Consider the following 26,769-nt stretch of genomic DNA (forward strand, 5'->3'; position numbering starts at 1 on the left):
TAAAGAAAATGGAAAAAGTGGTCATCCTTGTTGATCTAAACAGCAGAGTAAGAAATGAATCCCACCAGACATATAGAAATGTTTTGGGAAAATTCAGAAAAAAAAGTAAAGCTAATAATATCAGCAAGTATCTGCTGAATTTCTGCTCAGGATACAGACTAGTCATTATTAACACCGTGTTTGAACATAAAGATACGCATAAGTTCACAAGAAAAAAGAAAAGTTTCACTAGCTATGTCATTGTTGATAGTGATATCTTCATACTGGTTCAGGATATAAATCTGACTATTGCATAGGGCTAAGTAGGATAAAAATGGATACCACATTGAAAAGAATAGTACGTAAGAAAGTTTTAAAAAGAATTAAAGTTGAGTAGCTTTTATAGGTAAACTGAAGATGAACTATACAAATATTATTGGAGAAAAAAAAATAAAACAGTTGGAAAACAAGAACTAAATCTTAGAGTCTCAGTAGCAGACTCTGAAGAAAACATTGATTGATTCAGCTAAGGAGGTATGTGGTGAAGTTGTTTGCAAGGATAGAAAAATAAGAACATCATGGTGGGCACAAGATATTAAAAAAAGTCCTTAACAAAAAGAAAGCATACCAAAAGTTCCTAGCAAATAAGTCAGCAGGTATCCTAAAAGAATAGAGAAAAAATGTAAGAGAGCTAAGCTATGTGTAAAAGTAGCTAAAAATCATGGGATGACTTAGGTAAGAATATAGAAAATAAATATCAGGAAGGTTGCAAAATGAAAAATGTTAGAAATGAAAGAAAAAGTTACAGTAAAAGGAATCAAAGATGATAAAGGTGACATGAAAAAACTGAAGGTAAGGATATCCCAGATGTCCAGAGTAATTAATTACTTTGGAAGACTGTTAGATGAAACAAGCAATGACAGAATAGTAGTAGAAAATTTTCAAGAGGAATGCAAACAGGAGTACATATCAATATTTGAGATAAACTGAAAAAGATAAATCGAAACTTAGATTGGAAAAGCCATCAAAAACTTGAAATGTAGAGGGGGAAGCTGGAGTAGTGATATTCAAACAGAAATGCAGGTATAAAAGTTTTGCAGTGACTACACTGCATAATTCAGAGGACCTGGTCAGAAGGTTGAATTGCAGATGATTGGAGTAGCACTTGTATAGTTCCTACATACAAAAAAGGGAATAAAGCTGACTGTAAGAATTACAGAGGATTTCTCTATTAATCATTCCAGGTAAGATTTATGCAATCATACTTGAAAAGAGGTTGAGAAAAATTGTGGGGAAAAGAGCAAGCTGCCTTCAGGCCAAACAGAGATTGTCAAAATCAGATGTTCACTCTACAGTAAATTGACAAATAGTTTAGAAATCATGGGAATATGACAAGGATCTGTACGTAAGGGTGGAGTACCCAAAAATAAACAGAATCTGAACCGCATTTTCTAGGTATGGATGATGCTGCTAGGCATCGTGAGTGTGCAGTTTTCTGTGCCACTCTGGCAAGTGGCATCACGCTGTGTGAACTCTTTTGCTGTTCCAGCTGCTTCTTTTTGTTAGTGCTTACAAGCAAGTTTGGCCATTTTGTGATGGCTAACCACAAGGAACAGAGAGTGTGCATGAAATTTTGTTTTGTTTTTGGGTAAAACTGCAGATGAAACTATTCTTATGCTTCAGTAAGCCTTTAAACGTTTTAGGTAAAACGCAGGTCTACAAGTAGTTTTCCTGTTTCAAAAATGGGGACATGCCAGATGAAGACCAACCATGATCTGGACAACCTTTAACAAGCAGAAATGTTGAAAACATCAAAAAGGTTTGCCAGGCAATCAATGAAGCTCTTCAAAAGACCATTGAGAAAGTTTCTGAAGGGATGAAATTGTCATGGTGTTCGTGGCAGCGAATTTAACAGAAGATTTGCAAATAAAATGTGCATCCGCTAAATTTATGCCTTGTTTGCTAACAGAGTATTAAAAAAAAATGTGAATGTTGGCCGTGATTTGAGGGAGCAAGTTCTTAATGACCAGAACTTTCTTTCAAAAGTTGTGACCGGGGATGAGTCATGGTGTTATGGTTATGATCCAGAAACAAAACAAGCATCAAGCCAATGGAAACATGCAAACTCACCGAGACCTAAGAAAGAATGCTCAGTTCAATCAAATGTTAAGACAATGTTGATTTTTTTTTTTATGTGAATGGAATTGCACAAAAAAAAAAAAAAAAAAAAAAGTTCTTGGACAGACAGTGAACCAACATCTTTATCTCAACGTTTTGAGAAGATTGCATGATAGTGTGATGAAAACAGCCAAAAACGGGTAGTAGCAGAGATTGGTTGCTGCACCAAGACGATGCCCTAGCCCACACGGCCTTGTCTATCCAACAGCTCTTGACAAAAAAAAAAAAAAAAAAAAAAAAAAAAAAACATGGTGGTTGTTCTCCACCCTCCTAACTCACCTGCCTGATCTCTCTCTCTCTCTCCATGTGATTTTTTTTAATTTCCACAGATAAAGAAAACCATGAAAGGGCAGCGATTTGTTAATGTGGAAGAAGTGAAAAAAAAGTCACTGGAAGCCATAAACAGTATTCCAGTTGAACAGTTCCAGAACTGTTTCCAGCAATGGAAAAAACGTTAGGACAAGTGCATTGACTCACATGAAGAGTACTTTGAAGGAGACTAGAATATAAACGTTAATAAAATTTTTTGTAGATCTGAAAAAGCATTTCAAAACATTATAATTTATTTGGAATAAGTGGAAGATTATACAAAAGAATACACAGTCTAAGTTGTAAGTCAGCAGTCAGAATCAAAGGAAATACAGGAAGATAGTTTGATGTAAAATCAAGTGCAAGAAAGGATGCACATTATCTCCCCGTCTTATTTATTATCTATATGGATTGATCGCATTATGAAAGGAAGTGGTATTAAACTGGATTATTAAAATTGGAGATATCAAATTTAACTCTTTGCTTTATGCAGATGATGTTGTATTCCTAAACACATCCAATGCAAGTTTCCAGGTTTCTCTAACTGAACTGAATAACAGCTGTAACAAATTTGGCATGAAAATCAGGCAAAAAAGACCAAAACTATGAATATAGGCAGGAATACAGATAACTTCAAGCTGCATTCTCAATAAGAACCTATAGAACAAATAAAATATTTTGGCTATTTAGACACAGTTTTTATTGAAGATAGAAAATTAAATTTGAAAATAGACAACAGAATAATCAAAGCTGGTGTTGTGGAGAGTGTCAGCTAAATAAATTTATATGGACTAAGATAGAAATTAGTAAAACATTAAACTAGCAGTATAAGATGGTGTTCAAAGCATTTTAAGTTATGATCTGAGAGTTGGGTTAGAAATAAATTACTTGATCAAAGATTAGAGGTCACAGACATTATTATTATTATTTCGGGCAACTCCAAAGAGTCGACAGACTCATTGAGGGAGGCCCTAACATCATGTGAAGAACAACTATTTGACATTCACACAGTATCTATCATACCTCGCCTTGAACTCATTCACGGTCATAGCACCCACAACAGACTCTGGCAGCTTATTCCACTCATTCACCACTCTCCAAGTAAAAAACCTAGCTCTAACACCCCTGCTAACCACATTCTTGCCCAGCTTCCATGTATGGCCCCTAGTCCTCCCACCACCAGTCCTATTCTCAAAAATATCTTCTGGATATTAATCTTATCGAAACCCTTCAGTAATTTAAATGTCTCAATCATATCACCCCTTTCCTATCAACCAATTTTTGCAACCCACAAATCTTCAACCTGTTCTCATAAGGTTCATTCCACAGACCTACTATCATCTTGGTCACTCGTCTCTGAATCCTCTCCACCTTCTCCCCATCAAGAAGAAATCCTGGCGCCCATATCTGGGCACAGTAGTCTCGATGGGGTCTTATCAAGGCTCGATACAGAGGAACAATAACTTGTTTGTCTCTACTTGTTAAAGTATTTTTCAGAAGCCAAGTGATTTGATGAGCTGATTTAGTCACTTTTGCGATGTGTCCCCTAAACGTCAACTCCCTATCCACCAACACTCCCAAATCCCTGGCCTCATCAATCTCCTGGAGTACGGTTCCACCAATGTGATATACTGCTGCTAAACTTTTCACCCCAAAATGCATAACCTTACACTTTGCCACATTAAATTCACATCCATTTTCCTTAGCCCAGTCCTCCAAACTATCCAAATCATCTTGCAAAATTTTGACATCCTGTGCACTCACAATTGCTCTACCCAACTTTGCATCATCAGCAAACAAGTGAACACTTCCTCTCAGATCCTTTCCTATACTGTTAATGAACAAATTGAAAAGTAGTGGTCCAAGAACAGAACCCTGCGGCACACCACTAGTCACAAGCCGTCTTTTGGACTCAATTCCTGAATAAACCACTTTCTGGTATCTCTCCATCAACTACCCTCCTATCCATCTCACCAACCCTATATATCCATCCCCATCTGCTCCAGTTTACTGATTAGAGTTCCATGTGGTATCCTGTCAAAGGCCTTGGCAAGGTCCAGTAGAATCACTGTAAACCATTTTTTATCCAGTTCAGCCATCACTGTGTAATAAAACGTGAGCAAGTTACTGAGGCATGATCTACCCTTCACAAAACCATGTTGTCCCCCATACAGTATCCCATTTTCATCTATCCAATCCTGTATTCTTCTCTTGACTAATTTCTCCAAGACTTTGACAACGATTCCTGATATGCTAATCAGTCGGTAATTTACAACAGCAGTCTTGGAACCTCCTTTATGCAGTGGAACTATTTTCCCCTCTTTCCACCCCCTCGGGACTAAGCCAGACCCAAGACTCAAATTAAACAAAATGGTCAAGGGTACTGACAATTCTTTAGCCACTTCACGTACGACACGAGCTGGTATACCATCCAATCCCACAGATGTATTGACATTGAGGTTTTGCAATAGACTACTCAACTCCACTTCATTCACCACAATTCCCGTATAATCTATTGGTTCATTCATTTCTGCAATGTCACCACCTGGATGATATATCTTGCAAAGTGCTTGCTCAGTAATTCAACTATATCAACTGATTCGATTACCTCCCTACCATCGGCATTCTTTAAAATCATTCTACCATATACATTTTTTCTTTTACTTGCAACATGTCGAAAAAACTGTTTAGGATTCTCTTTAGCCTGCATGCCCATTGTTCTTTCATAATCCTTTTTTTACTTTTCTTACCACACTTATTATTATTATTATTATTATTATTATTTTGACACCTCCAGGGAGTCCAAAGACTCATCGAGGGAGAGTGTGCCGACAGCATCGAACGACTGGCCTCCTTCCAACTACTAACCGCGCTCAAACTTACTTAACTGAGCCATTAGTAGCAGAGGCTCTACCAATCGACCAACCTTTGCCGGCAAATGAACACTTGTTACCCTTCTGGCCTGTGCTTTATACCGTTCATGTGCCTGCCGGTCACCTTTCTCCTTAAATTCCCTCCATAGTTGTTTCTTTTTTTGCAGCTCAAGCTTAATGGCGTTATTCATCCATTTAACCCCTACTTGATTTATTATTCGGACTCTAGGTATACAGTCAGCCATTGCTTCATGAAAACACTTCTTAACCACCTCCCATGTACTATCAACTTCTAGCCCTTGCAGTTGTACATGCCATGGCACTGAACCAATCAAACTCTTAAGCTTGTCATACTTACGGGTCTGATAATTCCACATGTACCCTGTCTTAATTGTAAATTCCACACCTTTAGTCACCTCCCAAGTCAAGACCCTATGATCACTCACCAATTGGTGGCAACATGGTCATATTTGTCACAGCCAAATTCTCAGATGCATTTACTAGGTCAAGCACTCTCTAGTATTTTCCATTACATGCTGTCGCAGATAGTTATCCCTTAATAACCGCATAAAATCCAATTCCTTCCTCCCATGTGTCCTCTCCTTCTTCCAATCAATGTTACCATAGTTGAAATCTCCCATAATAATTACCCTCCTTCCACTCATTTCTTGTATTTGCTTATGCATACCATCTCCACCATCTATTCCATCACCTGTTCTTTAGCAGCACCCAACTGTATATTTTGTTCTGCTAGTTTCAATCTCACACCAAATAGTCTCAAATGTGCTCTTTTCTCTATCCTGCAGTTCCATTTCTATTCTCCTTGGCTGTAGCTCATCAGCTATCATCAATAACACTCCTCCCCCCATTTTATTCTCCCTGTCACTCCTTGAACACACCATACCCCTCACATTCAATCCCACTAGCTGTGTCATCTTCTGTCAGCCATGTTTCACTAATGCCAATAACCTGTGGTCTGGAAGTGCCAACCAAGGCCAAAAATTCTTCCTTCTTGTTCCTAATACTTCTGGCATTAGTATACATGAATTACAGAAGCCGATTTGTCCCATCCCTATTTTGATGCCTTATACTAACTATCCCATTCTGATTCGTGGTCTTTCCTACTTGCTTGGGCATATTACACACATTCACACGCTCAACTGTCACCCTAAAGTCTGCATATCTACTCCCCCCCCCCCCTTAATAACTCTAGTTTTCCTGATTCTGCACATTCACTTCCACTACATTTGACAACACCTTTTCAAGTCTCCGTACACCAAATCCATTCAAATGTAAACCATCCATTTTATATAAATCCTTTCGCCCATCGAACTCATTCCACAAATTCCACACCACTCATCCTGCATAATTCACGCATAAAGTCATTAGCAATTATGGCCCTCCTTCTATACTCTTCACTGTCACACCGCGGCAACAGACTCACCATCCTAACTCTCTCACTCTTCTCTTTTGCTACCTCAAGCAATTCCTTCACATCCTCACTCATAGCCATTTTGTTTCCTTTCAAATCATTTGTACCTGCTACCACTATCAATTCTTTCACCCGCTGCTTTTGCATTCTAATTGACTCGCTTCTCTCTATATGAAATCACTCTGAAACACATTAGTTTGTTTTTGAATGAGAAGTGAGGAATTTTTAGCCAATTAATGTTTTTTTTGTTTTTTTTTTAATGGATAGATTACAGGAACTGAGAGTTCTCTAGAAGCACAGGATAGAATTAGTCAAAAATTAAAAATATACCTGGTCTTATAATGAATTAAGTATCTAGTGTGCAAAATGTCTCTTCTGTGTAAAAGTTATCAGGGAAGTAAATTTCTATGGAATATTTTCTAAATTGCTATCACAGAACTCAATGTTTCACTGGCCATCATATGTTGAAACAAATAAGGTGTTAGACTGATAATTTATCATCAAAATGTAAAACATTTGAGTGTTTGTTCTCCTTGTCTGTGCTTTGTTTCCTGGTCTTTTACAGACTTTCACAGAACATTTGAACAGTATTGGTAGTGGCAATAGATGGAACAGTTAAAAGATGTTCATTTCTGTCTATACAGTTTCTTAGCTGTAAATGCTATTTTAACGGATTGCTATGAGTGCATAGGCCAGTGCACTTTGTGAGAGATAAAACTTAAATTGGTAATAATGCTAATTCCTTCCACTGTGATAACACTAATTGCTTTCTCGGTTAGAAATGGTGGGTTACGTTACTGGTTCTTCTGAATGCATCTTGCAGAAGAATTTGTCTGGAGTGTCATACTGATCAGTCATATTTCTTTGCTGTAATTGTTCTATGCTGAAGAATGATACCATTTCTGTCATCTGATGACTAACTTTTTTGCTTCATATTATGTTTCATAAAGTTATGTGATGTTCAAATCTGGCAGCTGGGTGTTTTTTGGCTGTTTTAGTTCTTGTTGATCCTGACATTCATGAGTTCACTAGATTTCAGTTTTAGTGGTAGGACATTGGTGGATTGAAGGAAAAAAGACCTTGCAGGTGTGGCTCTCTTATCTTGCTCATCTCTGCTGGAAATTGCAAGAAATTTTTTTCTTCTATTGTGTGTGTGTGTGCGTGTGTGTGTGTGTGTATGCACACACAGATACATAAAAAAATGTCTTGGGACATTTCCAGTTTTGTTTGCATATAAAACCATCCGATACTTAAATGCAAAAGCAATTTAAATAAACTGGATAACTTTCACATTATAAACATTAGAATTACACTTGTGGCAGTAAAGACCTTACAAGGATGGTTCTGATGCCTGTGATTCCTTAAAATGCTGGAAACAAGGAAACTTTTGTGTTACCTGGTTTAGTTATATGAATGTGTGTGAATAAACATAGAATGACTATAATTAATTCTCCTTTTTATATGAAAGTAAAAAATATACCATTCATCTCCAGTAGATATTGAATTGACAAACGCATCATATTCACTCAGCAGTTTTACTGCATCTAGATTCTGCTTAGTACAAGCCCAATGAAGAGGACTCTTTCCCTGAAAACAAAATATTAAATAAACTAAAGAAAACACAAAGTAAATATTTCAATAACACAAAATAAAAGTATATAAAAGACATACAACTTCCACTGCTGCATGCATACAGATATTTCTGGAAAATTTTTGCAGTGCAACAATTCCAGAAGCTAATAAGTTTTTTGAAAAAACAACAACAAAAAACTCATGAGTATGAAGAAATAAAATATTTGATAAAGTACAGAATTATTAAATAAGTTAATACCAATTTACTTTTTAAATTAAACTGATTTTCAGTGATCTATGATAAAATTGCACAGTATAAGGAAAGCCTATTAATTTTTTTTTCCCAAGTATATTTCATAACAATACTTGAGCATCTATTAAGCACTTGCTTTATCTGCATAATTTTGGTTGCTGTCTTTTGACAGCATTGATTTGTGTCAGTTATCAGATCATAAAATTAATAATTATGTTTTAAATAAACTTCATCTTCATTTTAAAAAAATAGGAGTTATGAATAGGACTATATACATCACTATATTTAATATAAGGACTTAAACAAAACAGGACTGCTATTGCATTCCTGTTTTGTTTAAGGTATGAAAATACCAGCATACTTACGATAAGCCTGAAATAGATTATAAAATTCCATGCTTGGTTTCTAAAGAAGTGAATTTGGATTATCCCTCAGCAACTGACAGCATTAATATAATAGTGTTGCTTAGTGTTTTTTACAATAGGTTTACCTTTTGCAAGGGATTTACTTAAAAAATAATAAAGAAATGGGAAAAAAAGAGTACTGTTTGGACATTTTGTGTCTGAGAATGGTGTCCATCTTGAATGTTTGAAGATCAGCAAAACTTTGTGAATTTCTCTTACATAAAAAATTTTCATTTCTGAAAATTTTTATTTAGAGAGTAAAGCTGATAATTTGTGTACACTCTGCATAAGCAACCTTAACAATGTTTCATCCATGTGCTGCTTAGTATGATAGCATTAATGAAAATAATCTCTTCAAAATAACTAATGATAGAAAATGAACATCAATCATAAATGATAATCCAAAACTAGTGAAATTTACCACTCACTTCATAGTCAGGAACATATGGATTGGCTCCATTTTCCAAGAGTACAGACATACAGTTAATATAACCTCTGAAGCTAGCATAATGCAATGCAGTTTTTCTGAAAATAGATAAGATGGTTAGAATGCTTAGATTTAATATAGGTTTTTAAGAGTGTGCATGCATGCACACACACTGTTTAAACTTAGTAATAATTCAGTAAAGAACTGCAGTTACTGGGATATTCTTGGTAGTCAATGAATTTGTTTATTTATTTATTTATTTTACTATTATTATACCAAACAATGTAAGACTCACTTCTTAGCACAATAAAAATTTTAAATTTCCATCAACTCGCACCACAGCAAACTCATAAGAACCACAATAGGAAGAGTTTTGCTATAGTGAATAGTTTGCTACAGTGAATTTCCTTAAATGCCAAAGAAGGATATGGGCAGGACTCCTTGATAATTTGCTACAGTGAGCAAGTTTGTTATAATGAAATTGGCTATAGTGAGTCCTGATTGTAAATCATATTTATGACTAGAATTGACCACATACATATTATTTCAAGAGTAACAATTAGAAAAATTATTATTTGAAATGCTTCAAAATTTCCATCACAATTTTACCATAATTTGGTATACAGCTACTTACACTGAGTATGCCAAATATGATTTGCCCGGTGCATTACAAAACTACATGTGAGCAAGAAGCTACATACCATTACTTTTTCTGAATAAATAATGTGTTCATGTTTTATGTTTCTGTGCTGTTCAGCTTAGAACAGAAGTCTGAAAGAAAATTCATAAGAAAAGATGTCATTATAAGAAATTTTTATTATAATTAATTTCTGTATTAGGGGAATTGAAATCAATCCTTTATGGAAAATTACACTGCAAATTTATTCTGAAGTGCTGAATCAACAGACAAAGAGTAAAACTGAAAAAAATCATTGAAAATAAAGTAATTTACTGAATGTGAATGGTTAACAGCATGATTAATTAAGGGTGGTTTCAGAACACCAGTAGATTGCTTCATGCTGTCAACTGGCAATCTATGCTCATAATTCATATTAAACTCAGCATGTAGTCAAAATTATATTCTCGTTTTATTCTTTACTACTCTTTTTGGAGTATCTTTCATCCAAAGTATTTTAATAATATGGTGGCACACCATTTTGCTACTTGTATATGAAAATATTCTGCCATCAGTTCAGTTTTCAGTAGCTCTATGAGTTTAGCCACTGATGAGATTTCAATAAAGGTCAGAAATGGTTTGAGTAGTGACTCTTCTCATAATGCATGGCAATATACACATCCAAATGGAAGTGTGCTGTGCATTCTGGGATACTAGGTCAATCTGACCTGAAGTCAACTGTCTCTATGTACAAGAAGCCTAGTCATTAAATTATTTTGTATACAAACTTTTGTTTGCTCATGGGTAAAGGATAAAATAAGAATGCAACTTCCTGTCAAGTACAATTTATAATTTTCAATTAGAATTTATGAATATTCAAATCTATAATCTATAAACAGACTAGTTCATAAGTGTTCTTATTAACATCTTACCCAAAGGAATCCTTCGTGTCAGCAGAGCATCCATACTGTAGCAGAATTTGACATATATAAGCATGACCTCCCATAGCTGCCCTTAATGAAGGAATAAAAATAATAAATTTAATTATATATTAATATATATATAATCATAATACATATAAGCAATGAATTCATAACTAAGTATTAAACATACATAATTCTTAAAAGGATCCAGTGAGAACAAGAAAAACATAAAGTAGACAATTTCTTTTTACATATAATGCCTACAAGCTTGTCCATCTCCAAGAGAACTTCATTTGAAAAGCTTTGACCAACAAAAAAATAAAATAATAATAATGATGATGATAAAATAAATAAAATAAAAAGTATTTTTTTAAGTACAGTAAATCCCTAAATTTACACGATTCTCGTGCAGCCTTAAAAACCATCATGAATACATTGAATCATATTCCTATATAGCTAATGTGTGATAAAGGAAGCTTTTTTTTTCTTTTTTTTTGCAAGCCAAAGTGCAAATACAACACAAATAACAGAAGTGAATCATACTTAGAAATTGTTCCAAAGATTTCTTATAAAACTGTATGGTGTTGCAGCATGTCAAACAGGTTTATACAGATAAGGAATGGGTCTACTGCTGTGCCATTTGAATAAACAGTAAAACCACAAAGAAAGCTCTCTTACTGCCTTAACTGGCTGACTAAAACCAGCATAAATCTATAGTTGAGTTGGCTGGTGCTGAAGTCTTATAGTCTTAGATGCATGGTTCACAATGTCAGCCTGCCAACTGTTAATTATATGTGTTCTCCAGCCAGTTTGTCTGTTCTGTGTGATGGAAAAAAAAAAAAATCAGTTTCAGGATGAAAGCTCCTTATCTCTGCATGAGATGGGATAACTAGCTTTAACTGAAAATAACTTACCTATAACTCTATAACCTACACATTGAAGGCTATTTCATATATTTTCAACTCTTATGTGGTAAAAAGTGCCTTAGAAGATAGAAATATAAGATCTGATAATGTTGGAGTCTTGACAAGTAACAGATTGATTTGGAAGAAAATTGTAGAGAGGAAGTTAATAATGATGCAAGTTTCATGTAATACTATCATGTCCTGTACCCTTGAGGATACATATCAGGAATTTGATGATGAACAGTAAAATATGATTTCCTTTATATTTGCATTCATTGTGCTTTCCAGTAACTTTTTAGTATGTCATATAATAGAGCTTGATTGGCTAAGTACGACAGACTTCTGCAATCCATGTTTGTTATCTCATCATCATTATGATATGTAACCCCTAGATGTGTACTGGAATCTATGAGAGTATCACAAAAATTCCATTTACGTTATTGCTCATTTCTTATTAACAATGTTTTTCACCAAGTTCTAATACTGTCAGCTCTTACAATTTGTCTTCTATGGCAAATGCATCAATCCACCTACACACTTACATGCAATCCTCCTCCAAGTTTTTTCCTTTCACTAAATATCTATTTTACAAACCTTTACTCTCCCACTCTATTTATGTAATTCTGCTAATATTGTTGAATGGTAATAATGACAAGCACTTTTAGTATCATTGTGTTTAATATGATCCTGCCACTGATGCTATCTGTTCACTTTCCTAGTTTTCCTCAGAATTTTCAGATAAGTGGTACAGTCAACTGTTTTACTTCTAATACAACTTTCAACTCCATAATTAAAATTTTTTTTTTTAACATCCCACTCACGAAAGGCAGTCTTTCCTTCACTGTTTACCGGAAACCGACACATACTGGCCAATATATACACATAAACTCCTACCATCACCCAACACAAAAACTAGGTGTCATTAATACTCTAAAAAACAGGGCTTTGCAGATCTTCCCCAATGAACATGCACTGAAAGAAGAATTTAAAGTTATCAGCAATACTTTTCTAAAAAACGGTTACAGCCAAAACACTATTAACAAAATTCTCTACAAAACCTCAATAAAAAACAAAGATAAACCAGACTACAATAAAACTATAACCATTCCTTATATTAAAGGGACATCAGATAAAATAAACAGAATACTACAAAAATACAACCTCAACGCCACCTTTAAACCTCCTGCAAAATTAAAAAGCTTACTCAACTCATCCAAAGACCCACTCCCTCTGCTGGCCCTTCTCTGTTCATAAAGCAGTTAACATTTTCAACGATTCTGCCTATTTTCATTGTCTTTGTCTTTTTATTGCTGACCTTCATACCATATCTGTTACAACAGCTATTCAATTTAGTCAGAGAATCTTGCAGACGTGTAGCGGATTTATTTAGAAGTATAACATCATCTGCATAAAGCAAAGAGCTGACATTAACATCTCCAATTTTGATATCAGGTTTAATGCCACATTCCTTCATAATGTGATCCATATAGATAATGAATAACAGAGGGGATAATGTACATCCTTGTCTCACACCAGATTTAACATTAAACCATCTTCCTGTACCTCCTTCAATTCTAACTGCTGACTTACAACTCAAATAAAGACTAAGTATTGCTTGATATAATGCTCCATTGACACCATATAACTGCAGCGTATTGAATAGCTTCTCTCTTGGCACCTTGTCATATGCCTTTTCCAGATTGACAAAACTTAAATACAGATCTTTGTTATATTCCCATGATTTCTCAACTATCTGTTGTAAAGTGAAGATCTGATCCAAAAATGAACTTTCTGAATTATGATGCAGTGCAATCAATGGAAAATTTTTATACCTTCATATTTGAGCAATTCAGTTTAAATATAATCTACTCAAGCTATTTTTCTACATTTTGAATTTCTAATAGCTTTCTTTAACCTACAGCACTAAAATATACTCATGAATGCAAAATTCCTTATGGATATTTTCTATCACTATTCTGCCAGCGCTTATTTAATTTTGATAACTTTTTAAAGTATAGGTTCTGAAAACCTTGTTAATGTCAATGCCAGCAGAACAGTCCTGTCTTATTTCTCAAAAACGTTTCTTACAGTTTCTTACTTTCAACAACATCTCAGTCTCTAGACAAAATGACATTTCTCTTCTTGGGATAACTCTAACATCTAATCTTACTTGGTATAAACATGACAAATACCACCTCTTCAGCATCCAAGGAATTAGGTTTTCTCTTTTGCTCAAGATGCAAAAGAGAAGACCTAATCCAACAAATTTCACTTTATCTCTGAGCAGCTATCTTTATACAAATTGTCCACCTATCTGGTACTATTCTCACAATTGGAATGGCAATCCTTAGGGTACCCTAAAAATATTTGACTCAGTATAGAGAGATATTAGTGATTAAAAATCCATCTCTTACAAATTCACTCTTTCAGACACACATTCAATTATTTCTGCATACATTTTCTACAAATATTTCAACTGCCAATGTTTACCATAATTTATGCAAGCATACTTGAGAAGAAGCTAAGAAGAATTGTAGAAGTGAAACTCGGATAAGATCAAGCCAGGCCAAATAGAAGTTACCAATATCAGATTTTCATGTCACAACAAATAGTTGAGAAATTGTGGGAATATTACACAGACCTGCAAGTAAATTTATGACACCATATAACTGTAGCGTATTGAATAGCTTCTCTCTTGGCACCTTGTCATATGCCTTTTCCAGATCGACAAAACTTAAATACAGACCTGGAAATAGCATATGACAAGATGTCAAGAGAAAAGCTGTTCAGAATAAATATTTCAGTTCTTTAGACACAATTTTTAGTGAAGACAGAAACTTAAATATGGAAATAGACAACATAATAAGCAAAGCTGCTGTAGTGGGGAGTCTGCTGAATCAATGTATACGTAATAAAGAAATTGGCCAAAATACTTAACTAGCAGTATACAAGACAGTGTTCAAACCAATTTTAACTTATGGATCTGAGAGTTAGGTTAGAAATAATGCAATTGATCAAAGGTTAGAGACCACTGACATGAAAGTTCTAAGAAAAATTAGGGGAGTGAAGATTGCATCAATGGTAGAATCATATTAAAAATGATGATATTAGGAAAGAACTTGACATTGATAACATTCAGGAATGTGTGAGGAAAGCTAATCTAAGGTGATATGGTGACTTAAACAGAATGGGAAAGGAAAGGTTAGCAAAACATTGCTCGATGCCAAGATGGCAAAGAGACCCAGAGGAAGACCAAGATCCACATGGACTGATACAGTGAGAAGTTCCTGAGAGGATAAAAATATAGATATGGCAATATTTAAGTGCTGACAAGTTATAGACTTATATGGAAGAAAATTATTTATAGAAGATTAGTAATAATGTAAACACTTAATTGTAGTACTGTCATCGTATCCTGCATGCTCATTACGGGTACATATCAGGAAAGTGATGCTGACAATGATCATTAGAATTGGCATGGTAATTCCGTTGCTGTCTTCTAAATCTGTTAAAATATGCACAGCAGGAGCAATTCAATACTCCTCCACAGTTTAACTCTATACAGATAAAACACATTTTTTCCTCTTCATTCATTTCTTTTATTGTTGTCTTTTGGAACATTTCATCTTATGTTTCCAAATTTCTTCCTGTCCATTAAAAAAAGTCATATTTTTCTCTAACAGTTTTCCTCACACCATTTTCCCAAGAACTACAACCTCATCATTCCATAAACATAAAATCAAATTCCTTCTTGCTTCTTAACTATCTATCACATATGGCACTGATGTGTGATAGGTTTTTCAGGCTTTCATTGATGTGCTATAGCTTTTTCAGCCTTTCATTCATGGAGTTGATATTAAAAAATACTACAGTTCAGAACACTCAGGACCCAAACCATTTTAATAAAATCTGACTGAAACTACTAAAGAAATCAATGAGTTGATTATTCTGAAAACTATCAAGAATTCATCAGTTATTTAATTGTGAAATTTTAATTAAAGTAGAAACAAGTAGAAGTACTAATTCATGATCAAACTGCAAATACTTCAGCAATAATCATTGAGTTAATACAATTATGAAGAAATCCAAAATATCAACATCATCAAATTCCTGATATATATATATACCCTCAAGGGATGTACAGGATATGATAGTACTACATGAAAAATTTACATCATTACCAATTTCCTATCTACAATTTTCCTCCAAAACAGTCTGTTAAATATCAAGACTCCAATATTATCAGGTCTTATATTTCTATCTTCTAAGGCACTTTTTACTGTATCAATCCACCTATATCTTGGTCTTCCTCTGGGTCGTTTTCCTGCCGACCTGGCAGAGAACAGTTGTTTTGCTAATCTTTCCTCTCCCATTCTATTTAAGTGACCAAACCACCTGAGATTAGCTCTGCTAACGCATTCCTGGATGCTGACAATGTCAAGTTCTTTCCTAATATCCTCGTTTTTAATATGATATTGCCATTGATGCCATCTGTGCATGCCCCTAATCTTTCTCAGGACTCTCATATCTGCAGTCTCTAGGCTTTGGTCAAGTGTTTTACTTCTGACCTAGCTCTCGGATCCATAAGTTAAAACTGGTTTGAACACTGTCTTGTATACAGCTAATTTAGTGTTCCGACTAATTTCTCTCTTATTCCATATGAATTTATTCAAATGACTTTCTATCATACCAGCTTTGTTGATTCTGTTGTCTATTTCCATATTTAACTTACCATTTTCAATAAAAATCATGCCTAAGTAGCTGAAATGTTTTACTTGTTCTATAAGTTCTACATTCACAATGCAGTTGATATTTTCAATGTTTCTGCCTATTTTCATTGTCTTTGTCTTTTTAATGCTGACCTTCACACATCTATGACAAGAGTCATTCAATTTAGTCAGGGAATCTTGCAGACTTGTAGCAGATTTATTTAGAAGTATAACATCATCCGCATAAAGCAAAGAGCTGACATTAACATCTCCAATTTTGATATCATGTTTAATACCACTTTCCTTCATAATGTGATCCATATAGATAATGAATAACAGAGGGGATAATGTACATCCTTGTCTCACAACAGATTTAACATTAAACCATCTTCCTGTACTTCCTTCAATTCTAACTGCTGACTTACACCTCAAATAAAGACTAAGTATTGCTTGATATAATGCTCGATTAACACCATATAACTGTAGCGTATTGAATAGCTTCTCTCTTGGTACCTTGTCATATGCCTTTTCCAGATCTACGAAACTTAAATACAGATCTTTATTATATTCCCATGATTTCTCAACTATCTGTCGTAAAGTGAAAATCTCATCCTGACAGCCTCCATTTGGCCTGAATCCAGCTTGTTCTTCACCAAACTTCTCTTCCACAATCCTCTCAACTGTTTCTCAAGTATACTTGCATATATCTTACCAGGAAAACTCAGTAATGAAATGCCTCCATAATTCTCACATTCAGTTTTATTTCCCATTTTATATATGGTATGAGAGCTCTACTCCAATCATCTGGAATTTGTCCCTCTGTCCAGGACTTCTGAACTATGCAGTGCAGCCACTGTATGACTTTTATACCTCCATACTTCAGCATTTCTGGTCGAATATCATCTACTCCTGCTGCCTTTTCACATTTCAGGCTTTTGATGGCTTCAAGTATGGATATGTATTCCTGACGGCATGCCTGGTCAGTGTTTTTTACCACTGTGCTGTCACCACTGCTTATTTCATTTAGTAGTTTTTCAAAGTAATTACTCCATACTTCAAGGATATCTTTTTCTCCTGTTTTCATGTCACCTTAATCATCTCTAATTCTTTTTGCAGCATTCTTTCATCCATTTCTGAGCTTCTTCAACAACCTCCAGAATATCTTGCCACCTACTTGATATTTATTTTCTATGTTCTTGCCAAAGTCCTCCCATGACTTTTGTTTAGCCAGTTTTACACAGTTTATCTTTCTTACATTTGTCTCCGTATTCTCTAAGAGCACAAGCTGACTTATTTGCCAGGAACTTTTGATATGCTTTCTTCTTTTCCTTCACTGCCTCTTTAACTTCCTGTGTCCACCATGGAGTTCTGATTTTTCTATCCTTGCACAAAACCTCACCACATACCTCCCTGGTTGAATCAATCAGTGTTTTCTTCAGGGCTTGCCACTAAATCTCCAAGGTTTTGTTCCTGCTCTCATTTTTTCATGAATAATCTTTGTGTATTTTAGTCTACAGTTCACATCTGAGAGCTGCTCAACTTTTATTCTCTTTAAAACTTATGAAAATAACTACCTGTTTAGAGAATTATTAAAATTTTTACATATATAACACCAAGAAAAAAATCTTAGAGATGATAACTGAAAGCTTACCAATGGATACAAGTACAGCCATTAATATCTTTACTATTTATGGCTGCGCCTCTTTCTAACAACAGCTGGGCTGCTTTGGCTCGGCCCATTTCACAGGCTCGCATAAATGGAGTCATGCCAGCTTTATCTATAACATCTATAGGAATTTCTAATTCGAGCAATAGTTCTATGGTACTTGTATTCCCTTGAATAGCAGCTGCATGAAGTGCTAATGATAGCAGAAACAGAATAGTTATTTATCCACAAGCACACAAAATAGTGAATTCTTGGCAATCCAGTATAATGGATTGAAAAGTAAGCATAAAAAATACAAACAATTTAGATAAAGACAGAGTAAAAAACATTAAGAAATAAAATTTTGAATGATTCAATTTTCTTAATTTATGATAAAATACCTTTCCATCCTCTTTTTTTAAACTGGATAACAAATTAGCAAAGACCTCATTCTAGCTTAATATGGAGGACTAACCAATGTTTAAAAACTAAAGGCTCAGTTTAATGCAAACCAAATACACATAATGCAAGGCTAAAAATAAATCATATTTATATACAGTAGAAAGAGCCTATATTGTTCTAATACAATAAGATTTCAAATTGATTAATTATTCCCTGTTTTCTACAACCCCCTTCCAATTTTTTTTTTGTTTAGTTTAAATGCAGTAAAAAAAATTTCTAAAATAAGATGCATAATGAACCTAACATTAAGAAAAATGCTAGAAAGCAAGGTAAGAAATTCAGAAAATTAAAAGGAAATAAAAAACAACAACTAAATAATACATTAAAAATAAACAGATACAAAAAAAAAAACCTCACTATAACACAGAAAATTGGCATCGCTTCAAACTCCCTGCAAAAGCAAAGGATCAGTTTCCACTCTTAGATCTGTCAGTGGGTTAACAAGTGATCAATAATCATAGACTTGCTTATAGTGACTAGACTAGCAGAGCAGCCAAATATCAGATTTGCAAAACACAAATCACATCAAGTTCTATCCAAATAGCTGCTCGGTTCTCAATGACCATGCCATGCCTCTCATCTCAGGATTTACTGAAAAAACAGTATTTCATAAGCAAATATAAACTTGTAAGACTCTCATAAATTGACATATGTTCTAAAGCAGCACTTCCCAAAATGTGGGCTGCGGCCCCCTTGGGGGCCATAGGATTTGTTGAGGGGGCCGTGAAATGATGAAAACAAATTGAAAATGTTTTAAGACTAAGTAGTTTTTTTTTAATCTTTAAAGAAACGTATTTAATTTTTATTATTTATTATTTCATTTTTGTTATTTTTTATATTTTAATGGGAAAAAAATCACACGTTGGTGCAGGTTCACAAATTTTGCTTCCTGCGTATTTCTGTACTTAATGAATATTAGTAAAAATATTCTTATTCATATAAGTTTCATTTCAAAGCAGAAATCTAAGAATTGCAGTTTCAAATATTTCACCTGATATTGCCTTTTTGTGCTGCAGAATTGAAACACATCCATCACATTAAATTGTTATTAAACTTCTTTTATGTTTTTAATTCTTTCTTTATTACTGCTCGTTTTATGTTTCATGTGCTTGTACTGCAAATGCACAATAACAATAAATCTATCTATATAAAAATATGAGAAAATGTGTATGTAAGATGCTAAAAATGTAATATTTGCATTTGATTTTTGTAATATTCACTGTGTATGTTTTGTATTGAATATAAATACAATAAATATTATAATAATATATGTCTATATTACAATTTTTTTTCAAGGGGGCCGTGAAATATTTTAATTTTTCCAAAGGGGGCCCCGACATCCAGAAGTTTGGGAAGCACTGCTGTAAAAAACCATATCAATCAATTCAACATCATGAAACTACTACCATTATAGCTGTGCCTCTTTCTAACAGCTGAGCTGCTTTGGCTCGGATGTTTTATCTGGGAGACATCCTCAGACCCTCAGTCCAATGGCAAAGAAAACCCAATCACATCCACAAAGTGGCTTCCATTATGATTACAGGTCTTTCATTTACTTTATTGCATTAGTTTCTTACCCAAACTTATAAGATGACAGGATTTTTCTTCCCAGAAACTTGGGTTTCCAGGAGATTTATAATACCAAGTCTTTGGGCAGATATAATACACTGGCCTCACAGACTTAGTTGCTTCAGCCAAAATTCTAGACAACATCTCACCTATGCTGTGCCCTTATGTATGGATATATATACCAGTGCACTGTTCCCTTGACAGCAATTTAACTTTGGTGAAATATTAGAAATAGCAATTCAAGCTCTTTTATAGTTATATGTAAGATTAAACTTCATAGTATTAATGCCATGCAGATACTAAGAATGATATGAATACAGGAGAAATAAATGCAGTTTACTGATCATAGAAATCAAATATTTCAGAGAGAAAATAACCATCCATAATCAGTAATAACAAATTAACTAAATTCAAAATAAGGCTTACAATAAATCGGTCAACTGTTCACGTTAGGTGCAAGATATGTGATAGCCAAACAATTATATATAATTAACACTATTAAAAATAAATGTATTTTGAATGATGATGGTCTTCCCTTTCTAAAGTTTGGGAGACTCTGACCCTGTCCATCCCATCCCATTCAAGTGGCATCGCCTATCTAGGAGGTTGTTTATGATGTGACTCATGGTTAATTACGGGCATTATGGCGTGGACCCTATCTCTTCCACATATTGTCGTAAGCATTCATGGCTGTAAATCTATGTGTATGTTCATGGGGCTGGTTTGCCTGTTCTTTAGGAGAAGAAAAACCTGAGTTTCCAGTTGGAAAAAAACCCCTACCTCTGTATGAAACTGGCTAACTCACCTTTAGTCGAAAGAGACCAGATAAAGGTTCATCACATCATGGATTGGAATTGAACCCAGGTCTTTCCAACACCAAACGGCTTCATCTATACTGGCTGAGCTACGGAGGCTCACTCTAACCCTTAGTAACTGTAAATACACACACACACACAGATCTTAACTTATGTAAACTCGATCTGCATAAATTCGGACTTGCACAGATCATCCTGAAAGGGTTATGGAAAATTTCTGAAATGATAAAAATGTTACTTAATGTGCCTATGTTACTTGCACATCAACTAACAGTTGTCTTCCAGAAAGAAGATGCACATACATCTTCCTCAGTCTCGTTTTGTTTAATTTTAACCCAGGCATGTTGTGTATTTGTATTCACACACTTAAATAATTTTTATTGTTTGCATGTGTTGTGATAAACTATGATCATGACTAGAAAAAAAAGTTACAAAAGTGGAAAAAGTGAACCATGTGTATGGTTCACTTTTTCCACTTTTAATACATCAAAATTGATCTAAAGATGAAAATGAAAATTATAAAGAAATATGAAGGTGAACAGAGATTAATGGTTATAGGATTTGATCACAGTCTCCCACTATCACAGTGAAGAATTCTGCTCACGTAAAGGAACATGTGTCAAAACAACAGCAAAAAAGGCATTCTGGCACTATTTATGACAAAGAAAAATTGCTATCTTCGTGGATGGAAGCAAATCCAAAGTCATGTTCTAATAAGCTTAATGACGATTCAGATGAAGGTGAGTCTTTTCAAATAAATAAAATCAAAATATCCAGATGGTTCTCAATCCTTTGTGACAAGTAATAGTTAGTTCATTATTCATTGTGTTATATTGTTCTGCATTAATAATTGCATACAGAAATCAATTTGTGTGGGGCATCCTGTGAATGAATCTAACAGAAATGACCTTTAAAACAGGTTAATATAATGTATTGCTATATGCACATACCATAAATATGTAAGCCATAAGTTGTGATTAACAGATAGGGTGGGCTAAATCTGACTTCATGTTACATAAAGTTTAATGGTTAGAAGACTGTTATAAGTTTGGCTTTGTATTGAAATTGTTTATTTTATCACTGATGATGGATGGATATTCTATCTAAAATATTTGATTTTTATGATAAGCAAACTTTTGTTTATTTTGCTTGTGCTTATGTGATGTTCTCAGTATTAATTAACTTCTGGGAGTACATATTAATGGCTTGCTATAATTCACTATGTGAAACATGAATGAAGTTCTCCTCAAACTAGTTCGTACATAAGGAATGGAACAACAACAACATCTGAATGATTTTTCCCATCTTGCCCTCCACAGTCCAGATCTGGCACCCTACGACTACTACAAGTTTAGCTCTTTGAAGGATGCACTCTAAGCACACCATTTAGCAGATGACAAGGAGCTGAAGCAAGCTGTTCAAGTAGAGATCCAATGTTAAAGTAAAGACTCTTACAGAATCAGCATACGGCATCTTGCTCAGCAATGGCAAAGTCTATAAAAAATGATGGAGACTTTTGTTGAAAAATGATAGAATGTTCGTGAAAGGCGAAAGATTAATCCATATAAAAATTATTCTTAAATAAATTATATTTTCTGGGAGAAAAAAAATAGGGGACATTACTTTTGTATGTCTCATGTATATCATCTTTTGGTCTACGAATAATGTGTTGCTATTTTTGGCAGAATTCCATTGCAATAGATGTGAATTAAAATCTGAGTTGGTAAAAAAATAAAATGAAATCAGATTTATGATTTTTAAACTAGATGGACTAACCAAAAATATAACAGTTCATATTTGTGAATCAGAAATGGAAATGAAATATTTTTTCTTGAAGATCATTGGCAGCTCACTGTGTGGCTCCAACCACAAAACAGTCATTTCATACCTATAGTTAAGATTAAAAGCAGAGAGGTAAATAACTACTACACAATATTTCCACATACAAATTCCATAGTTACAGCTATGATTCATGTTGAAGTGTTTGAAACAAAAAACCATTTAAAAACTGGAATGCAAATCAATAAGTTCCAGATTAAAATTAAATATTTAAAAGTCAACATTTGACTAGCATTATCAGAGGGACTTTAACAATATAGTCAGTGAAGAAAGAGAACAAAATGACTGCACTGTGAGAACTAAAACATTCACGTGCATTAAGGGAGACAATGATACTCTTCTTGGTGATTTCTGTTGTTAATGCTGATAGGAAGATAGGGTAGTGTAGCAAAATCTGTATGCAAGATCCCACCACCAGTTCTGCAGAGCTTGTGCCACTTCCAGGAACAGTCTCTCTGTTTTAACACATTCGCTGCCACGCTACTTCGGCATAGTTTGTTTCCGTACGCCAAGCAATTTCACTTCTTCAAGGTCAGTATGGTAATCTCATTGCTGGCAGTAATCGACATATGAGTACACTCATAGTTGGCTTGTGCAGAGCATATTCCATCTATGAGTATACACAGTTTTGCTGCTAGCTCCACAAGCCAAGAATTTTCACTTCTTCAAGGTCAATACAGGTAACCTCGTTGCCGGCGGTAAGCGTCATACGAGTATACTCGTAGCTGGCTTGTGTGGCTCATATACCAACTACGAGTATACTCGTAGTTGGCAGCGAACGTGTTAAACTGGGATTTGTGAAGCAGTGTGGTTTTCTTCCAACTGATGAAATGATCTTCCTCCAAGGCATGTTGTGCAAGTCTGCAGAAATCACCACAAAGAGTACCACTGTCAGACCCTTCAAGCATGTAATGACTATCCTTGTTCTTATCATCATTTTGTTCTGTCTTCAGTGATTGCATATTGTTCAAGTACTTCTGATAATACTAGCTTGAGTTTGTAAAATGCTAGCTTATAAATAATTAATGGTTAGAAGACTTTTGAGTTAGTAGTCACACAATTATTTATTTACATTCCAATTTCTATGTAGTGCTTTTTTTGTTTTCCAGAAACTTTAACATGAACCATACTACAAAATATATTACACTAATAAACTAATTAATATCCTGTTTGATAGCAGATACAGATAACTGAAAAATGATATTAAGAGGCTCTCAAAATATGATTTAAATACTGAACTAGAAAAGCAGTATATAAAGAAGCCAAAAAATCTACTACTCAAAATCCATTATATGATCTATATAAACAAATTTCCCTCTTGAGCAGGATACACAAACTAAAAATGCAATTATTTAAATGTAATGTTGGATCCCTGATTGAAAATTAAAAGAAGCAAAAAAAAAGTAAAAAAATTCAAGAATTTTATAACAAAAAACACGAGACAAAATTATACAAATCAACAAATGCTCTGAAGAAAACAGTTCTAGGAATAAATAAAAAATTGCAAACTTTTTCAACCAAAAAAATAACAAATATTTGATTAAGCTACAACTTTTCAATAACACAGCTGATGAACATAGCATTTATTTATAAAAGAAAAAATAGAAGACACGATTGTAATTATAAAGGATTTAGTCTGCTCAGCATCTCTGGTTAGGCCTTCACTAAAAAAGTACAGAAGAGACTGAAATATTTATGAAGAATATTCTTGGAGAAGAACATGGGGTTCACACTTGAACATATCAACACTAAGGAATATCAAATTTTCATTATTAGACCATTTTGGAAGACTATTCCAATATTTTGGAAGTTATTGAAAATGGAAGCAAGAGTAATTGATAAAGGTGACATGAGAAATGAGAACTGAAGACAAAGATATTCTAGATATATAAGATACCTTGAAAGACTGCTATATGAAACAAGCAGTCACTGCACAGTGGTTCAAGAGGAATGCAATCAGGAGAATGTATCAATACTTGAGGTTAACAAAAAAAAAGCTATCAAAAGCCTGAAGGGCGGAAAGGCAGCTGGGGTAGATGATATTTGACCAGTAATGCTCAAATACGGAGATATAAAATTCTTGTAGAAAGGCTTATACGCTGGTTAAACATGATAACTAAATACTTAAGGAATTGACAGCATACACTAAAATATAAATTAAATCAACTTTAATATATACTTTCCGATATTTCGGCAATGTCACGTTGCCATCTTCATGGGAACTTAAGATAAAGACATGTGCACGAAGTACTACATAACAGCAAATGAGAAATGAAGCGAGGAAGCTACCGTTTTTCCCAAAGTCCTGATGGTGCCCCATGGCGGGCTATATTAGGTGTTCTTGGCCTTTGGGCTGAAGTTCTTCTGATATATGTTTCCCAAATTTGGGGCAGGCTCATGCATCCAAATTTGTTGAGGTTTGGCATGTTCCTAAGGGTTGAGGCTGATTCCATGAATAGTCTTTCATATTTGAACTTGCTGTGTTATATTAATGTGGCTTTCTTCCACCTTATTCTGTGGCAAGTATCCAAAGCATGGTCTGCAAGCCCAGAGTGGCTGAACTGGTGAAATCGGATGTAGTCCTTGTGTTCTGATATTCTGATATTTGCTGTCCTGCCTGTTTGGCCAAAGTAGGACAATTTACAGCTGCAAGGGACCTGGTATACACCAGGTAGGTCTAGGAGAAGTGGTTGGTCATTAGTGGAGCAGATAAGGGATGCCAATTTTTTATATGGTCTGTAACAAGAGGTCAAGTTATGTTTTTTTAGGATTTTGTTGATTTTTTTCCGAGGTGCCTCGGATATAGGGAATGGTGATGGATTTAGAGTAAACTTTTTTTGTGAAACGGGGGAGGTGGGTTGTGGATAACTGGTTTTTTTAGTATTTTTTGGATTTTTTTTTTTTGGGGGGGGGGGGGGTTAGCCATTGGCTGAGAAAGTGTTAAGGATGTGATTTATTCAGTAGTTAGGGCTTGGTTATTTGAACAGATTAGTTTTGCCCTGTTGAATAGTGTCTTAATAACTCCATCTTGTTGTGAGGGGGGGGGGGGATTGTTGGTGAATGTATCTGACTGTATGGGTGGGTTTTCTATAAACTGAGAAAACCAAGGTTCCATCAGTTGGCAGGTGACTAGTGTGTCTAGGAAGGGGAAGCTATTGTTTTTCTCTTTTTCCAGGGTGAACTTGATTCTAGGATGTTGGTTGTTTAAGTGTGTTAAGAAGGAGAGGAGTGTATCCAGGCCATGTGGCCAAATAGCGAACATCATCAACGTAGCGAAGCCATATGGTAGGTTTTTGTGGGGCAGACTTTAAGGCTTTCTCTTCAAAAGTCTCCATAAAGAAGTTGGCCAAGGGTGGGGAAAGTGGTGAACCCATGGCTGTCCCCTCTATCTGTTTGTAGAATTTTTCCTGCCAAACGAAATAGCCCGAGTTCATTGTGAACTGAAATAGGGCTGAGATATCGGGATGAAATTTAGCTTGGATTAGCTCTAAGGTTTCTTTGAGGAGGACATTTGTGAATAAGGAGGAGACGTCAAAACTGACCATTATGTCATTATGTTGGATTGTAAGGTCTATACTGGCTTTGAAGTGGGCTGAGTTTTTTATGTGTGATGGTGTGTTGCCAGTATAGTGTGAGAGTGCTTTGGCTAAATATTTAGCTAGTTTGTAAGTGGGGGAATCAATGCCATCCACTATGGTACATAATGGTATTATGTATTTTTGGGAGCCCATATAACAGGAGACTTTGGGAGGGTCTAGAGTTGTATGGTTTTAGTCTGTTAGTAATCTCCACAGGCCAAGAAGTGACCTTCTTAAGGAGCCTATGGAGTTTTCTAATTTGTGAGTTGGTGGGATTGTAT

The 26,769-nt window shown here is 34.7% G+C and overlaps 1 protein-coding gene across 1 annotated transcript in view; it reads right to left on the reverse strand.

Moving 5' to 3' along the window:
• The window catches only part of LOC150099482 (uncharacterized), an 81,538-nt gene that overhangs the window by 25,981 nt on the left and 28,788 nt on the right, over window positions 1–26,769 (reverse strand). Inside the window, exons 5-8 of the mRNA XM_090403441.1 lie at window positions 18,232–18,439; window positions 10,976–11,056; window positions 9,429–9,525; window positions 8,252–8,358 (exon numbers count right to left, since the gene is read on the reverse strand). Of these exons, the coding sequence (XP_090259567.1) occupies window positions 8,252–8,358; window positions 9,429–9,525; window positions 10,976–11,056; window positions 18,232–18,439 (493 nt within the window). The remainder of the gene's footprint in view (window positions 1–8,251; window positions 8,359–9,428; window positions 9,526–10,975; window positions 11,057–18,231; window positions 18,440–26,769) is intronic.

The sequence above is a fragment of the Typopeltis vanoorti genome, chromosome 14 (assembly GCF_054136105.1).
Source record: "Typopeltis vanoorti isolate ZY-2024b chromosome 14, IOZ_Tvanoo_1.0, whole genome shotgun sequence".
Classification (NCBI taxonomy): Eukaryota; Metazoa; Arthropoda; class Arachnida; order Uropygi; family Thelyphonidae; genus Typopeltis; species Typopeltis vanoorti.